Raw genomic sequence first — 19,625 nt, 5'->3', positions numbered from 1 at the left:
AGAATATTTATAGAAATGAAGGGACTGACGATAAAATTTTACAACCATTCGATGATTTCTTTTCGTCTGATGATAAAAAGGGTTTGCAAAGTATCAGATTTGACACTAGGATGAATCCGAGGGTGTCAGAAATATTTAATTCCATAACGAGTTCAGAAATCAGTGGAACATTTGTGTCGATGTATGTTAATCTACTAACCTGGAAAACTTTAAACAGACAGAATAAGAACTTAATCTTATAATCAAGTAAAACCAAGAGTTAATTTGCAAAGGCATTTTTCCTCGGACGTAATTAATTGATATATTACTAATTCTGAGTAATTCTATGACAAACGTGATGATTTCCACTTTCCAAGTAATATACAATTTATCCCATCGTATCGCTTTTACATATATCAATTGATACACAGCGCTCGTGTATGTTTAAACTATACGGAATTCATTAACAGGTTTATGCTCCAGAGTCCTTACACAGAAACTGCTCCAACAGAGTTATGAGGAAGAACGACTGAAATCGACACTACATAAGTTTTACGGTCACCATCAAGAATTGGTTGTTATCTATGTCTGAATTCAATAGCAAAATGTTTTTGCAAGCTTAGATCTTTAGATTACAGATTAATCGGCTAATCCGTAAATTTACTTATTGTGTTCTATTCCTGATTATGACATTTTTTGACCGAGTATAAATTCGCATGACGAATGACGCGTGCATAGGAAGAGACGCTTCTCCTGTCGACGCACCCTGTCTCGCTTCTTTTGGATTTCATACGATACCCTTATTTTTTCGTATTACTAAAGTACGGAAGCCGATAAGGGTCATTCGAAAAAAATAATTTATGTCGTAATTACGACATAGCATGTCGTAATAACGACATAACTATGTCGTAATTTCGACATAGCATGTCGTAATAACGACATCGCTATGTCGTAATAACGACATCCTTATGTCGTTATAACGACATCGCTATATATATAAACAAAGAGTATGTATTATGATTGCCAAGAGAATAAATGACACAGAAATTAACAACTATAGGTCATCATAATGCCTTCAATAATGAGCAAAGCCCCCGCATAGTCAGCTATAAAAGGCCCCGAAATGACAAATGTTTAACAATTTCATTCAAACGAGAAAACTAACGGCTTTATTAATGTACAAAAAATGAACAAAAAACAAATATGTAACACAGCAACAAACGACAACCACTGAATTACAGGCTCCTGATCGCTATGTCATAATAACGACAACCTTAGCGTTGTCACTTTTTGATGCGATAGAAAATTCAAAATGGTCGTCAGTGAGGGCAAAGTTTGTAGCGTAAACAAATTCATCTTTTTTGGGAGAATAATGAACACTAAATGCAATCAAGCTTAATTAAAGTTATTTACTTGCACATACTAGAACTTTATTTTATAATCAAGTCAAATGAGACCCAGTTGAACAGGGGAGCGATTCAGGCTCCTTGGAGCCTCTAGTTATGTTTGGCATGTACAGATTCGTGTAAAATATGACTGCATTTCCATTGCAGATTCTGAAAAAGATGAATTTTAAGCTTTTCCAAATAAAGACTATGTTAAACTTTGGACTCCTAGTGCTCAGACCCATGGACCTATGCACCTTCATTTGTACACAATTGCATCTTAATGGCCTACTGATGCTTGATGCAAATTATAACTGCATTGCTATACTGTTAGTTCTTAATGAGATTCTTACAGCGTCCTCCCCATTGAAGCCTGTATTAAACTTTGGACCCAACGTTCCTCAGGACAACTATTCCTACAAACTTAGGGGGAGGGTTAGGATCCCGTTAGCATGTTTAACCCCGCCACATTCTGTATGTATGTGCCTGTCCACAGTCGGAGCCTGTAATTCAGTGGTTGTTGCTTGTTGATGTTGTACGGAAGCCGATAAGGGCCATTCAAAAAAAAAATTATGTCGTAATTACGACATAGCATGTCGTAATTCGACATAACATGTCGTTATAACGACATCGCTATGTCGTAATTTCGACATAACATGTCGTTATTACGACATCACTATGTCGTAATTACGACATAGCTATGTCGTAATAACGACATCGCTATATATATATAAGAATATGTATTATGATTGCCAAGAGAATTAATAACACAGAAATTAACAACTATAGGTCATCATAATGCCCTCAATAATGAGAAAAGCCCCCGCATAGTCAGCTATAAAAGAGGGACGAAAGATATCAGAGGGAGAGTCCCCGACATGACAGCTGTTTAATAATTTAATTCAAACGAGTGAAAATAACGGTTTTAATAATGTACAAACAAAGACCGAAAAACGAATATGTAACACAGCAACAAATGACAACCACTGAATTACAGACTCCTGACCGCTATGTGATAATAACGGCAACCTTATAGTTTAACTTTTCACTTTTTGATGCGATAGGCATTTCAAAATGGTTGTCAGTAAAGGCAAAGCTTGTAGCGGAAACAAATTCAAATTCAAAAGTCAAATGAGACCCAGTTGAATGGTTTCTAACCTCAGGGATATTAACGCTTGGCTATCTTAGATTTAATGCAATCAGTATGCATCAGCATCAGGGTACAGCTCATTTGCATATCATTTGCATATTTTTACAAATACTCGTAATTTAGACAATTTCTGATAACAATTCAGCATGCCAAGGGTTAATATCCCTGAGGTTAGAAACCATTTATTTTCAGTTTTCTCTCCAATTTTGATGTTTTTTCGTCTTATTTGGGGCCTACAGAGGTTATCAAGGCCTTGGGATACGCTGGTTTGTTCAAAAACGCAACTCTCCACAAGAAACCAAATGACACAGAAATTAACAATTATAGGTCACCGTACGGCCTTCAACAATGATCACAGCCCATACCGCATAGTCAGCTATAAAAGGCCCCGAAATGACAAATGTAATACAATTCAAACGAGAAAAACTAGCGGCCTATTTTATGTACAAAAATTAACGAAAAACAAATATGTAAATTAACGACTTGGGACAGACACATACATTAAGAATGTGGCGGGGTTAAACATGTTAGCGGGATCCCAACCCTCCCTCTAAGTTTGTAGGAATAGTTGTCCTGGGGAACAGTGGTTAAAAGAAATTGGGGTACAAAGTTTTAATAGGGTTTCAATGGGGAGGACGCTTGAAGAATCTCATTAAGAACCAACAATAGCAATGCAGTTATAATTTGCATCAAGCCTCAGTAGTACATTAAGATTCAAGTGTGTACAAATGAAGGTACAGAGATCCGTGGGTCTGAGCACTATGAGTCCAAAGCTTAACATAGTCTTTATTGGGAAAAGCTTAAAATTCATCTTATTCAGAACCTGCAATGCCAAACATAATTAGAGGCTCCAGGGAGCTTGAATTGCTCCCCTATTCAACTGGGTCTCATTTGACTTGATTATAAATAAAGTTCTAGTATGTGCAAGTCTGAGGTGCTAGTGAATAACTTTAATTAAGCTTGATTGCATAAAGTGTTCAATATTCTCAAAAAATAAAGATGAATTTGTTTACGATACAAACTTTGCCTTTATTGGCGACCATTTTGAAATTCCTATCGCTTCAAAAAGTGAAAAGTTAAACTATAAGGTTGTCGTTATTATCAGATAGCGGTCAGGAGTCTGTAATTCAGTGGTTGTCATTTGTTGCTGTGTTACATATTCCTGTTTCGGTCTTTGTTTGTACATTATTAAAACCGTTATTTTCACTCGTTTGAATTAAATTGTTAAACAGTTGTCATTTCGGGGACTCTCCCTCTGGTATCTTTCGTCCCTCTTTTATAGCTGACTATGCGGGGGCTTTTCTCATTATTGAGGGCATTATGATGTCCTATAGTTGTTTATTTCTGTGTCACTTAGTCTCTTGGCAATCATAATACATATTGATTTATATATATAGCGATGTCGTTATTACGACATAGCTATGTCGTAATTACGACATAGTGATGTCGTAATTACGACTTGTTATGTCGAAATTACGACATAGCGATGTCGTTATAACGACATGTTATGTCGAAATTACGACATAGCGATATGTTATGTCGAAATTATGACATAGTGATGTCGTTATTACGACATAAAAAAAAAATTTTGAATGGCCCTTATCGGCTTCCGTACTAAAGTACATTGATTTGTCTTTTTACTCAATATTGATGTTTAAACATCTGTTAACTACTTTGCCTAAATGTATTGACTGATGGAAAGAATGACTACAGATGCAAGTGTAATGACACTAAATAATCGATGAAAAGAAGAAACGAAATGTAATTATCAACATTCCAGTAGTCAGCACTTCTGTGTTGACATGAATTATCATTGATATGATAATTATAATAATAAATTAACTGTTTAAAACAATTTGAATTGTTCGAAAATCTAAGGATTTTTTACCTTAAATATAGATTACTTCACCTGTATTTGGCAAAACCTTTCGGATTTGTTGGTCCTAAATGCTCTTCAACTTCGTACTTTGGGCTTTTAACTTTTTTTGATTCAAGCGTCACTGATGAGTCTTTTGTAGACATAAAAAGCGCGTCTGGCGTATAAAATTATAAGCCTGGTTTCTTTGATGAGTTTTAAGGTATGTGACAGATCCACTACACTAAGAACTTTAATTCATGACCTGGTAGCCAGTCCTGATACAATTCAATAAGGTACTCTAAAAAACAATTTTGATGTATCAAATGTTCTAGGTAATCAACATTGAATATTGTGTGTGTATATATATATCCGATGGATAAAATCTGTCGTAGAGTTGTAACTGGTTCAGACGTACTTATAATTTAATTATTTCTGTGACTGCATCCAACATTAATTTGAAAGATCCTCTACGATAGATAATTCAGCTGGTCTGTAATATTCCATCTTCATGCTTTATATATCATGTACTGTGTTACGACGCTAGATAAAAACTGACGAGGAAAGTTAACACCCGGCCACCGAAAGCTTGATTTTGTCGAGCCTAGGTGGTCGAGTGGTCTAGCGCGCCCGGCATAGTGCAAGGCGATTTGGTGTCACGATATCTCAGTAGCATGAGTTCGAATACCGGCCAGGGAAGAACAAAAATTTGCTTTCGCAAATTTACAGATCTAACATTGTTGGGCTGTTATTTAGACGAATTATATATATCTGTATATATATATACAAAGTATGAATGTTATTTACATTCTAGAATGTTCGGTTTGTGGCCTCAAATATGTTGGTGAGTCAAAGCAGCCTTTCCACAAACGCTTCAATGGCCATATGAGCGATATCTCTAAGAAGCCACTTCTCCCAGTAAGTCAGCATTTCAGACAGTCGGGTCACAAACTTGATGACTTTAACCGCATGAAAATCCTAGTGATTGAACAGAACATTCACTGGAGTGATGCCCAGCAACAGGTTCGGGAAAGCTTTTGGATAAAGGAACTAAATGTACATCATCCAAACGGCATCAATAAGAAATACTAGCAGTTTTATTTTACTCATTTTGGGATGTATATATACACAGTCACGTCCTTTGAGTATTGTTTTATATTATGATGTTCAAGATTTGGGATTAAATCAATAGACATATCTTTGTTCGCAGTAACGGTTCCTGAGCTTCAACTTTCGCTACGTGAAGCAGTTAAAAAGCTTTCAAAAACTGGTGGTCAGAGGTTTCTTTCATGTAAATGCAAAGGGGGTGCAGCACTTCTACATGTAAATGTAAAAAGCAAAATATGTTGTGCAATTCCTGATGTCATAATTCACTCACATGCTCAAACAACTGATACAGAACTATTTTTTGTATTTTGTAAATAAGGTTTATTGTGTGGTCATTGAATACAATTTTTTTTATAGTGTGTATCAATACTTTTGTTATAACAAAATCCATACTATGATTTATTGTACAAGTTATAAGTATATTTTAGTCAAATTTTGTACAAATTATAATTTGTACAAGCACTTTACAAAGTCAAATTACAAATTATAATTTGTACATTTGGTTGTACAAATTATAATTTGTACAAAATGATAACTTCTATTAAGGTTTCCAACACCTATTAATTAAATAGCAATCATGAGCATGTCAAAGAGCGATAACAAACTTATGTCTTCCATGCACACTCCTAACCCTTACAAACAAATCTTCTTAAAATAACATTTGACAATAAAATAAAACATACCTTATTTAAAATGTCTGTTCACAACAATGTTAATTCAAAAATAAATGTAACTATAGAACAAAATATTACGTGAAAATACACAAAATTCAGGTACACATTGGGAAGCAGTCTTCTGTAGCTTTACGAGTAAACTAAGTTTGGTATTTATCGTCAAATACTTGCTGTCGAGATTGCTGAAAATCTGAGTGAGAGGACGTTGTTTCAGTTCCATTGTTGCATGATATATTATTTTATACTGTGTTTTGAAATACCACTATTGATGATTGTGAGCCCCATGCAATAGCATCCAATGTCTAAGTTCCGTGATTGTGTAACATCGAAACTTTTCCGGCAGTGTTCTCTTTTTTTGAAAGAAAGAAAAACAATAGCATAAACAGTTCCTGACACATTTCCCCGGGATTTCATTTCCGACACTTGTGTGCAGATGGAATACACTAGTGCATTTCATGCATTGGAATTTCTACACACAGAAATAAAGTACGCTTACACTTGGACATTAATCATATGATTGTAGGTATATTTAGCAGAAATTTTCAGTTCTTAATTAAGTCCAACGTTGTAATCTAAAAAATGAATTACTAAAATGCTACGCTTTGAAAAGAAATATTTCACAACTTTCCATCGACATTCCTTAATTATTGCAATATATTGGACAGAACCGTTTTGAATTGTTTAAAAATAACATAAACACTATATGTGTTGCTTGTTTCGGTTTTCCTGTCAATCAACCAAACAACACTTTTTTACACACATAATTCTTTGATAATCGATATACTTCTATATTAGTCTTGGGAAACATGATTTATTTATTAGTTGAAATCGGGCTTTGAATTATAGCTTTTTCGTAACCGTGAGTATTCCTTTATCGGTACGTTGTGTCCTTCGTCTTTCTGTAAGTTGTATTTGTGTTTACTACCGATCTCATGAGCCAAGCCATTTCCAAAGTAGTTTTAACCGTTAGTTTTTATGCTGTGCTGTTAAACCACGACTGTCGCCATGTTAAGAGGGTTGCCTTGGGCTTGTACAAGCTTGCTTAACTCCTCCACATTCAGTATATAAACTCATCATATAGATACCAGGATTACATTTTTTACGCCAGACAAGCATTTCTTATACAAAAGACTCAACATTGACGCTCCAGGTAAAAAGGCCATATAAAGTACGAAGCCAAAGAGCACTGAGGACCCTAAATTCCGAAAGGCCTATGTGCCTGTCCAGTCAGAAGCATATAATCCAGTGGTTGTTTTTGTTAGCCGACTGCACAATGTTTCAATAGATTATTGTCGTAGCATAAATATATTTTCTCTTTTTAATTGTTTCACATTTTGTATGCCGATGCCTTTTGTAGCTTACTAATCGGTATGGGTTTCTTTCATTGTTGAAGGCCGGCACTGACCTGTAGTTCTTTAACATCCTCGTCATGTTGGTCTCAAGTGGATAGTTGTCTCATCGGCAATCATACATACCATATCTGGTTCTATTTTTTTTATTAACAGTATATTTTTGTTTTAATTGTTTTATCACTGAAAGTTGGAAACGTATACCATCGAAAGTCCATTAACTTAAAAACTACATAACAATAAACAAAACATGACGCAAAATTTGACTTGTACCTGATGAATGACCCATATCTTATGGTAGACCGTGTTAATACTGTTGGTAGCCCCATAAGAATCCAATGTCTTTAAGTTTCGTACTGGGACATAATTGTGAATTTAAGTACATTAAACAGAAATTTCCACTTCATAAACTGAGTATTGTTGTCCCACGTTTAATTTTAAAAAATGAATAGCAGTAATGCTAATTTTTTAAGGAAAATATGACAACTTTCCGTCGGCATTTCCTAATGATTGCAATGTATTTCACAGTTCAGTTTTGAATTTTTTATAAATAAACATTAACACAATATATATGTTGCGTATTTTCATTTTCCCTACCAATCAAACAAACAAAACTGATATTTACATACAAAATTCATTGATTATCGGATATATTTTAATTTGAAAATTAGTGAATGTCAATTGATCAGATGGGAAATGGTACTTATCGCGACATTCTACACTGACACGGAAGGGATGTAAATTTTATATGATCTCAAACAATTATGGGGAATCCCAATTGTAATGAATAGCTTGTAAATTTCATTGTAAATAGTATAAATTCATATAAATTTATAGCAATAAATCAATTCTTAAATATTTATAATATGAAATGGGAGCTTTATTAACGGACCTGACAGCGTCGTTTTCTTTCATTATCCTTTTAGCAGGTAAACTGTTTTATGAACACTACATCTTTCGTTACAGAAAAGTGGCTGTATCCGAAGCGAAAAAGATAAATAAGCAAAGCAAATACTGTTCTGTATTTGGTTATTACTTATAATCAAAATCAGCGTGTTTTGTAATACCAATATTGACAATACTTATTTAATCGTTATTTTTTAATTCTATGGTTTTTTCTTACCTATGTAAAGAGCAATATTTAGTATATTTTCATATTTTCTTATTTTGTTTTATTTGTTTATATTTTGTTAACATTTTGCCTCTACACATACAAGTAGAATTCTAGCACGCTAGTATTGCGTATGATCATTGATTTTTTTATCAAGAAAAAGGTAGCAGTATATCAGGAAATTTTTTATTACATTTTGACGAATTGATAGAAAATCGTAAACTTTAAAACTTAAAATGAATGTCTTATCGGCCAATAACATTACAGTCCATTATAATAATAATTATTTTGCATCGTTTCTAAATTTCTTAATACTAATATCACTGATTTTAAAAAACAGTTACCATAGAAAAAATAAGTAGATGGTATGATTGCCAATATGATAACTATCCAATAGAGACAAAATCACGTAGATGAGGAATAAGCAACTATATGTCACCATACGGTTTTCCACAATGAACTAACAAAACTCATACCTTATAAAAGTTTTAAAAGGTCCCGAAATGACCAAATGAAAAACAAACCAGATCGAATTCAACGGTTTGGTTTATGTTAAAAAAAGAATAAACGAAAATCAAATATGATAGACAGCTACAAACAACAACCATTAAAATGCAGACTCCTGGTTTAGACTAGATATATAGGAATACATACTTTGTTATATTTTAATGTATGGATAACAAATTCAATGCTTGAACTGATAAAGACAATATTCAAAGATCTTACCAAAGAGTAAAAATTAAAACCTTTAAGCATAAGTTCATTCTAATGATAAGTTTAAGTAAGCGGACTCTAAAAACAACATCGCCGTAAAAAATGAGGATATGATATCCCGTTTGTAATAAGTATTCTAAAGGTACAACCAAAGTGTCAAACCAACTCTTTTATCTATGAAAGAATTTAGTAAAGGCTTTAAGTAATTTGTGGTAACGAAATTCCTGAAATACCAGTGCTACATAGATTGTGCTCATTAAAATCCACAACGTCACAACAGACAACGGCATAGCGAACAAGTTGGGTATAAACACTATAAAATGGTTCAAAAGGAACATCAACGTCCAAAAAAGGAAAATTGTCCCCTTTGTCGTATTTTTTGTCTTGAATTTCCCGTGTGAAATTGAAATTACCTAAATCTAGGAAAGGACAGTTATTGCTGTTTATATTAAATTTATATAAGTAACTTCCCTTGGGTAAACTTCGGCAGTATATTTAGAGAATTCCTTTGCATTTAACGCAAAAATATCATCAAGTTAACAGTAAGTGTTGTTGTATATATTAATTAAATAAATAAAATTGCGATCATATGTTTAAAGGCCCATTTATTCAAATAAGAAAAGTTTTGTTTAATATGACTTTGTGGAAGTGAGAGAGTCGAAATATCATAACTGTCAACCTAATTGAAAAGACCATGAAAAGCACACAAGTTATACAAAACACACCACTTCTTTTTAAGTCTGGTGGATAGTTGTCTCATTGGCAATCATACCTCATCTCCTTATTTTTATATAAAGAATGTTTTACACTCCAAAAAGTATTAATTTATTTGTTTTATATACGTTATGACAAAAGATAATAAATAATAAGTTCCTTGATAGTTGTTCTTTCGACCCTACTTTTGTATTGTCTGAAGATTTAAATTTTCTCATTTCCTTTGTGTTTTACTAATTTTACGAGTATAACTGAAATTTTCGGATGTCTTTATAAAATGATAAGTTATAAGTTTTCCTTCCACTTAATTTACGTTTTTTTCCACAATTCTTCGTTCTTTTTATACGATCTCCAACTACAGCTATAGGTCATGTTCTCATAAATTTAAAATGTATTATTTGAATTAATGGGCCTTAAAAAATATGATCGCAATTTTATTTGTTGCAACTCACATACATTGAATAATTAACAAGCTAAAAACATGTCTTTCCGTTGATTCAATAAAAGACATTAATTTGAAAAATAAATTACATTGATAAGAATTTATAGTCATTTTACTTTCATTTTTACAGCCAGTGCGATTAGTTCAGAGCAAATATGTATAGACAAAAATACAACTGTAGATACCTGTCAGCAACAAGGAGTCAACATCAGCTGTCCATCTGGCAGTGTTATATATCGACCTGATATAAAGGCAGCGAGTGAACCCTGTAATAACAAAAACCCATCTTGCAAAGAAAAGACGGTAGAACTCCTAGTTGATACTTCCGAATGTTACTGGAAGCAACGTTGTAAGATTAGATTCCCGACAACGCCATTATTAAAATGTTTTACCGAAGTGGAATCTCTGTACATCCACAATTGGCAGTGTGTTGATATGACGAGTAAGTAAACCCAATGTAATTTACATTTCTAATCAAAAAGTGATAAAAAAAATATTTGAGTTTCGCTTGATTTATTTCTCTACTCACTATTTGATTTAATGATTTTCAAACTTAGACTACCAATTACTAGTACATGAATTTAAAAACCTTCTGTGGTCTGTCCTTTGGTTGTATGATTGTTACCTTGTTGTCGTCTATTTTTTTCTTGGTTTCTTTGTCACATTTTCAGAATGAGCAAAGGGTTTATGATTAAAAATCTTAAGATGCCACGTGTTGTATAGATGTTCTAAGCATAGTTCTGTGCTCCAAATAGCTTATGTTTTGGTATTGGAACGATTTTAAATGATTCTTTTAGTTTGCATAACAGAAAAATACTGCATTTAATTTTGTGATCGTACCAAAAACTAAGATTGCAACTCAGTCAAAATTTGTCTTTAAAGTTAAATGGTTTGTTTTTAAAGCACTCCAACGTTTTATATTTTTTTGTCAAGACGTTTGGTCAAGGTCATACCCGATGAAGGTTATTCCAGAGATACTTGTTGTACGCACGGAAATCATATCATTTGGTCGCTGACTGTAATAAACCCCTTTGCTATATCATGTATATCTTTTACCTTATTTCAGAAAGTCCACACACATATGTAGGGCAAATCTGTGACAGTAAAATAGACCTAGGTTCAAATATTAAACAAGGAATTATACGAAGTCACGACAGCATTCCATGGCTTTATGGCAAAGATACATTCACTGACTATCTAGATACAACGTTAACTGCTCGGTGTACTAAAACCATCCACTTAAGACCAGTGGCAGATGAACGATTTCTAGTATCTGTTGACTTGATGAACATAGATGAGGACAATGACCATTTTAGTATTAATGGAGTACAAGTGTCAAACAACAGTTACCAAAGGGAATTTTCTGCTGCCGATACGAAGATCGTGTTTAGTTTTACATCAGATCCTGCCACAACAAAAGGAGGATCTGGCTTTCTTATATGCTTCAAACGTAATGTTTAAAACTAACTACTGTTCTTCACCCAAAACAAAACATAGAAAACGTTAATAGACAAAAATAAAAAAGTTATATTAATAGATAATATTTTTTTCCTTAAGATTAACTGCATTAATATAACATTATCTCTTTCTCGTTCTTTAATTACACGAAAGGTAACATATAAAATGTATTTTAAGATAGATAGATATAGACATATTAACAAAAGAAAATATACATGTATCGTACAGTGATCATAACACATAATTTTAAAATGGATGACTGTGCTTTTCTGAGCACTAGAATGTATGAATGTTTTCAGTTAAATCTTAATGTTGCTGTTGTTCATGGATTTTTTTCTGTGTACTTTTGCGTGCGTCGGTCTTTTTCTTTTCTAAGTTTGTATTTAAGGAATTTAGGGTTGATGGCAGATCCTTTTGAGTCTGTTCAAAGTATTCACAACCTTTTCAGACTCTGTGCTATTTTGCGCTTTACATATTGTATTGACATTTGTCTCTTGTCGACGACCCGATGTTTATTTTTTGGGGGGACGGGGATATGTGTTTGTTTTTTTTGGGGGGGGGGGTAGGTAGTGTGATTGCTGTCTCATTGGCATTATTCACTTAATAAATGTGTTATTTTATGACCAAAATATCCTTATCTTTTTTTATTTTAATATTTTTTCTTATGAACTAATTGATACTCGCGAATATATGACCTTATCTGCACAATCTACAGATAGATAGATATTTTCTACATTTACTTCATCTTTTTATACGATTCATCTGGTAATTTCAGGATTGAATGTTGGAGAGAGAGGAGCAAAAAATATGTCGGCATGTGATGGGCTTATATCAACAGCTAACCATGCTAACCAACCAGTTGATATGATTCAAACGACGCGTAAGTTAGATAAATCGTAGAAAAGAAAAAAAAACGAGGTCAGAGACAAAAACATAGAACAAATGAGAACAGGCATGGCTTTTTTGGATTACCAAACCGAGAAGACACAAAATATTTTAAAACTGATGTGATTTATATGATTTTTATGTCTAAATTTAACACAGCATTCATAAATGTCTATCATTGTTCCTTTAGGTCATCACATATTCTAAAGATATGTATACATCTGTGCAGATCGTGTGTTCATTATGGTTTATCTTACTTGTGTGCATTTTCTTTTCTTATTTAAAACCAGATGTGAAGTTTTTGCCGCAAGAATATATAGATTTGTGTCTTTCCTAAGATATACGGTATAGATATGTACCTTCCTTCAATATATAAATATGTGTCTTTCCTAAAGTATATTGATGTGAATCTTTCCTAAACTATATATTTATGCATCTTTCATAAAAATTTTCACAACTAGAGTTTATTTCCTTTAAGTTAGTTACGATTCTATATGGAATATTTCGTTTTAGATGACTTTTGTCTGAAGAAAAAAAGAATAAACAAACTTGTCGAAGAACGCGAAAAAGACGAAGCCTGTAAACAAATGATGTCTCTGTATCATATTTCTACACAAATGCCTGTTTCATATACACAACTATCAACTGAAACCCCAGTCATCTCGGATAAATTCTGTACAAAGTGCTTAAAGAGAAAAAGGCTTGGAAAGAAATGCAAACGAAAATGCTGTAAAGGGAAAGATGTACCAAATAAATGTACCAAAGCTAAAGAGAAAAAGTGCAACCTACGTGGAAAACGTTTAAACAAGCTATGCAAGAAATGTGAAAATGCAACAAGATGTAAAAAGAAGTTTATAAAAAGATGCAACAGTTGTTGTGCCAGACATAAAAATATTTTGTCTAAATGCAAGAAATCTAGAAAAAAGACAAATAAAAGAAGAAAGAACAGAAAAGGGAGTAGGGGAAAGGGACGAAAGCATTTAAGTAAAAATGATAAGAAGAAAAAGAATCAATGAAACTAAAGAACCTGTGTGACGGTTCAATAACTATCAAACAGTCTTTCATAATAGATAAGTCACATTAGCTATTGATCAGGGTCGTTAAAACAAGATTGGCAAAGATAAAATAATTTGTAAATTTTGTTCGTTAAATTCGATTGAAGATAAAAATTAATTTTCTTACGGAATGCCCAACATTCGAACAACAACGATAAGTTATGTTAGATTCTGCTTTAAAATATGTATTAATTTTTAAAATCGTAAATACAGAAAATAATTTATTTGGCTTCTTTCATGTGAACATGGAGAAATATGCAACACTGTGGCTTTGATTTGTTATGAATGTTTTACAATAAGAAAACAACTGTTATAGTTATAACTTAACTTCAAATTGTCATTATCATTATTGATTCTTTACTTATGTCTATTTATTATGTAACATGCCCTTTATGGACCGATGATTGATTTAATAAAGCAGTTCAATAACAAAGAACATTCAATTTAACATGTTTACATATACATCTGTTTTCAATGTTTGCGCTGGTTGATGCAAGTCTCGGTAATATAGACTAACATTTGTTCGTAAGATTTCTTTTATGGCACTATATTCTGAAAGCTTTTTGTATAGCAAAACTTCGTTTTATGAAACTATAAATACAATTCAAAAGTCAGATATTGTATATCAACAAAAGCTTTTTGTTATTTTTGAACATACTCACCCCTTCTTGTCCAATGGAAAGTTACTCGGTGTAGTGACTAATGGGTATCGTACCAGAGTTTACCCCTAGATATTGGAATATGCACTGTTTCTAATATCTATCGTGTACTTGTTATTTTGGCCACTGTCATCCGCTAGTAATGTGCGGGATGTGTTCCTGACTTTGCAGTCCGTATGTGTCGTGCAGCAACCAGTGCACTATCGGATCTTTGATGTGTTCTACCTATGCACTGCTATTCATGTGCACTATCTGGCCTGTTCTACTTGTGCACTGCTTAACCAGAGCACTCTACTTTACTGCTTGTGCACTATAATCGCACAGTCGTCTATGCACCTATTACCCGGTGCGTATGTTCATTTTATATACTCCCTGCAACCTTATTCAGGTACGCAGATAGATTCTTATTCAGAATCTATTTAATTAATTTCAAAATGTAAATAAGTACCTTTTTGCTTCTTCTAGACGTCTTGATTATCCTCTTAGAGAGCCTTTTTGATGATGGAAGTTTTTAACGACCTTGACTGGCTATTTAGCCTGTTTATAATAAATGGAAGTTTTTAACGACCTTGACTGGCTATACAGCCCTTGCACGGTCGGTCAGCCTGTTTCTGACAGCGCATCAGGTTTTATACTAAGTATTGGACCATACCATTTACTTTGGACGATGCCAAATATCTTATTCTTATGAGTGTTTGTAGAATACCTAAACCCCTTATTGCTAAAACGTTTGAATGACGGCCCTTAACTTTACAACTACCGATCGGAATATTTCCGGGTTTGCTAACCATAACCTGTTTCTAAATATTATAAATAGCCTCATCGTAGATACCAGGATTGAAGTTTCGTCTACAAAAGACTCATCATGATCAGTGACGCTCGAATCAAAAAAAGTTAAAAAGGCCAAATAAAGTACGAAGTTAAAGAGCATTGAGGACCAAAAATTCCTAAAAGTTTTGCCAAATACAGCTAAGGTAATCTATTCCTGAGGTAAATTTCCATAGTAATGCATAAACAAACCAAAACCGAAAGTAAACTGGAATCCACTTGTTTTACGCTACACTCACCATGAAAAAAATGTAGTAGTCAGCCGACAACCAACTTAAACCGAAAGTAGAGAATCGTTCAATTTTGAAAACTAAACGATTCCACCACAAAATTTACTCCGAGGGCAGACAAACCTGTGCATTTGGACAAAAATTAAGGCATAGTATGCCCAAAAATATGTTTTGAATAAAGCAAAGTGCTCTCGACTAATGTAATTGTAGGCTTTGATGTCTCCTAATTGTGAAGAATGAATGTAAAGCATGTTCTTAGTAGGGGATTATCCTATTGCTTATGTCTATTTACAGTTCAAAACAGAGATTTTCGGTAAATGAGTTACACCTGGCCGCAAGCACACCTATCAGATTGAAAGGATTTGTGATTGAAACTGGCTAAAAGTTGAATCTTGAAACAAACAAAAAAAATCAAAAGTTGAAATTTACTGGTGCAGTAAAATTGGATCCGTTGATGACATTGTGAGAATATTAATAACTTAAAATTACTAAAACATTAAACAATATCAAAGCAATGCAAAAAAAGAAGAAACAAATCAAATTAAACATAACTAAATCTTTAGCTAATACGCCTACCAAAACTCATATTACTGGATCCGCGGTTGGGAAGAATAGTAATTTCCAATATTCCGATAAAAAATAAAAACAGGAATTTAATTAAATTTTGAATATATTTAAAACTCTTAAAGGCATTTTATGTGAACGTTTCCCTGATATAATTAAGTAGTATTTGATGTAAAGAGCTGAACTAACGTATTGGCTGTGAATAAAATTTAGTTGAAACTCAAATTTTGAATTTAATGATTTGAACTGTATATAAAAAAAGATAATTCCTCACTAAAATATTACATGATTTACATTCATACTCACAATCAGGAAACATATACAATTCCTACCATTTCATTGTACTGTTTTGTCATCTAATGTCTAAAACACAATTTTTATCATAATTTCAAAAATTATAAGAAATTCCTTATATCCCAAAAACTAATCCATAAAGGAAATGCCTAAAAGGGAAGTCATGCATTATTTATAAACATTACACTGACAACGAAAATAATTTAATATTAAACATATTTTTCATTGCCGAAAACATCTTTGTCATGGAGTATATAGATATAGGAAGATGTGGTATGAGTGCCAATGAGACAACTCTCCATCCAAGTTACAATTTATAAAAGTAAACCATTATAGGTCAAGGTACGGCCTTCAACACGGAGCATTGGCTCACACTGAACAGCAAGCTATAAAGGGCCCCAAAAAATTACTAGTGTAAAACCATTTAAACGGAAAAACCAACGGTCTAATCTATATAAAAACGAGAAACGAGAAACACGTATGAACTACATAAACAGACGACAACTACTGTAATCAGATTCCTGACTTAGGACAGGTGCAAACATTTGCAGCGGGATTAAACGTTTTAATGGTACCAAACCTTCTCCCTTTTCTGAAACAATAGTATAACATCACAACATAGAAAAACACACTATAAAATATCAATTGGAAGGCTTAACTCAATCAAAAAACGTAAATTAACACACAATGAACGAATAAATTTAACCTGTGACACCTGAATGCAAATACACAGTTAATAAAAAATTACAAGGGATAAATAATTAAAGTCAAACGTAAATAAACAGGTTTAAACAAAGTTAAAGTATGCATATTTATAGTTTTACATTAGAAAATATCACTACTCCACGTAAGAAACGTTTTCTCGATTCGCACTTTCCGTTGACCGATTACGTTACGTCTATCTTTAAACTTGACCATTATCATATTCCAGACCATTGAAGAAAATCTTGACATAAGTAAAGCGAAGTTGAAATGGGCAATTTGGGTTGGACTACCTGATGTTCAGTGGATGTCGATTGTTGATGTGGTTCATAAGTCATTCTCATTTCTCGTTTTTTATATAGATTATACCGTTTGTTTTCTTGTTTGAATGGTTTTACACTAGTCATTTCTGTGACCCTTTATAGCTTGCTGTTCGATGTGAGCCAAGGCTCCGTGTTGAAGGCCGTACTTTGACCTATAATGGTTTACTTTTGCAAATTGTTACTTGGATGGAGAGTTGTCTCATTGGCACTCATACCACATCTTCTTATATCTACATAACTATATGACAGATTTTACACACGGCGTGATTTTGTCAGCTGAATGAGAAATACTTAGAGTTCTCAAATGATCAATGTATACAGTATTAGAGTAGGCATCAAGTTTTTTTTAAGTAAGAAAGATAGACCTATATTCACACGAGTTAACTGATCCTATAAATACATTAAAAGCACGGATAAACGGCAAATATCTTAATAGTCAACGTTTCATAACACTTTCAATAATACTTATTGTACTGTTAATGATGATGGATGGCTGTTCAACGTCCAGCGACAAATTAAATGCATATTCAAGACGATACTGTTAATATAAACTTTCACCTAGCAGCAGCCATTTGATTCTTAACTTACTAAAACGTATATCCAAATTACAAAAAGTCTAAAATAAACAATTTACGATGCATGGACTCGACAATAGGAATCAGAATTTCGTGTTGTTTTTTAATTTTTTTTTAGACGTCATCTAATTAACCATCGAGATGACCTCCGAAAACTGCCGACGGTCATATAACCCGATATAAACATAAATAAAAATATAAATAGATAGCGACCAAATGCAAAATGGTTTTTCTAAGTCTGTTTGATTTCATATTGTAGGTTAATAAGTATGTTTATCATCGTTTTTATCTGTATAAGAATGAAATTTTTATGGATCGAATCAGTCAACCAAATGGTTCATTCTTGATTCACTATAAATGTTTACGTTCTTTTCCTTTCAATAGTTGAATACATGCGTGTCCCATCTCAAGCTAATGGGTTAAATTGAAGGTCACACGAATACGAATTCAATGAGGTCGAATTATTCACTTGCAAGTGATCCTCAGCGATGTTTCTTAGCTTTTTTGACAAAATTAAACCAAACTGGCTGCTAAAAGCAAATTATTATTTCATTATTTTACTTTCATTAATGATTGAACAAAATGAATATTTTTTTTTAATATCTCGTAGCTAATACCCCTTTTAAAATCTTTCCAAATTTTTGTTTATTTTGTTTAAAAAAACGTCACTACAAACATGGGACATAGCAAACGAGTTGGGAAATATATGCACCGTATGAAAACCGAAAGGAACAATCCCGTCCAAAAAAGGAAAATTAACAATAGGGAACATATTGACTTTTCTGTATAAAACTGAAATATCCAAATCGATCTAGAAAAAGGACAATTATTGCTGATATTATTAGATTCCTTTGGGTAAATTTCTATAGTATAATAACAGAATTCTTGATTATTCAAAGCAAAACATTACGAGTATTACTGAATTTGTCAATTAAATGAAATTCACTGAGTTTGACTGAGAATTGATTAATTTTCGTTTTCCTTATCAAAATTGCACTGTATTTACCACCTTCCAAGGATCACATGGTTAGACTGAGTAATTCTATTTTAATGATGGCGCTTTTGCGGAATTTAAATGTGTCTACTGTCACTATTCTTCGTAACTATTCGATTGTATCATAGGTCATGCTGTAAATAACCACAGGGACAAAGACATTTTATTTTGTAAGAGAAAGAAATATTCAAAGAGACAATACAAATTAATGCGGTTTACAATAACACCTGAAAATGAATTCATATATGGGAAAAATAGGATCCCAAACAAAGACAGATGAACAGTTACCGTTGTCTCGGACATGGAAGATATAAATCCACATCCAAACAAGACGCTTAAACAACGTGACAATCATTTACCAACAATGTATATATAACTTTTATCTAATAAAATTCTGCTCGCAAAACAACTAAGAATTTAGAAAGATGCTTAAAAATTAATGTTTACGTTAATATAAAAATAAGAAGATGTGGTAAGATTGCCAATGAGACATCTCTCCACCAGGCTCCGAACTTGGGAGAGGCACATACAGAATGTGGTGGGGTTAAACATGTTTGAAGGCGCCAACCCTCCCCTAA

General features: G+C 33.0%; 2 protein-coding genes across 2 annotated transcripts in view; both read left to right on the top strand.

Moving 5' to 3' along the window:
* LOC127728308 (divergent protein kinase domain 1B-like) overlaps positions 1 to 19,625 on the top strand; it is a 302,906-nt gene that overhangs the window by 270,656 nt on the left and 12,625 nt on the right. The window lies entirely within an intron of this gene.
* On the top strand, positions 8,329 to 14,326 carry LOC127728307 (uncharacterized). The gene is made up of 5 exons (XM_052235647.1): positions 8,329 to 8,428; positions 10,611 to 10,922; positions 11,547 to 11,930; positions 12,714 to 12,818; positions 13,337 to 14,326. Exons 1-5 carry the CDS (start codon positions 8,371 to 8,373, stop codon positions 13,837 to 13,839), a joined length of 1,362 nt encoding a protein of 453 aa, XP_052091607.1. The 5' UTR covers positions 8,329 to 8,370; the 3' UTR covers positions 13,840 to 14,326.

Source organism: Mytilus californianus, unplaced genomic scaffold (assembly GCF_021869535.1).
Source record: "Mytilus californianus isolate M0D057914Y unplaced genomic scaffold, xbMytCali1.0.p SCAF_2, whole genome shotgun sequence".
NCBI classification, from domain to species: Eukaryota; Metazoa; Mollusca; class Bivalvia; order Mytilida; family Mytilidae; genus Mytilus; species Mytilus californianus.
The sequence above is the reverse complement of the archived record's forward strand: the minus strand, read 5'-3'. Positions and strand labels throughout refer to the sequence as shown.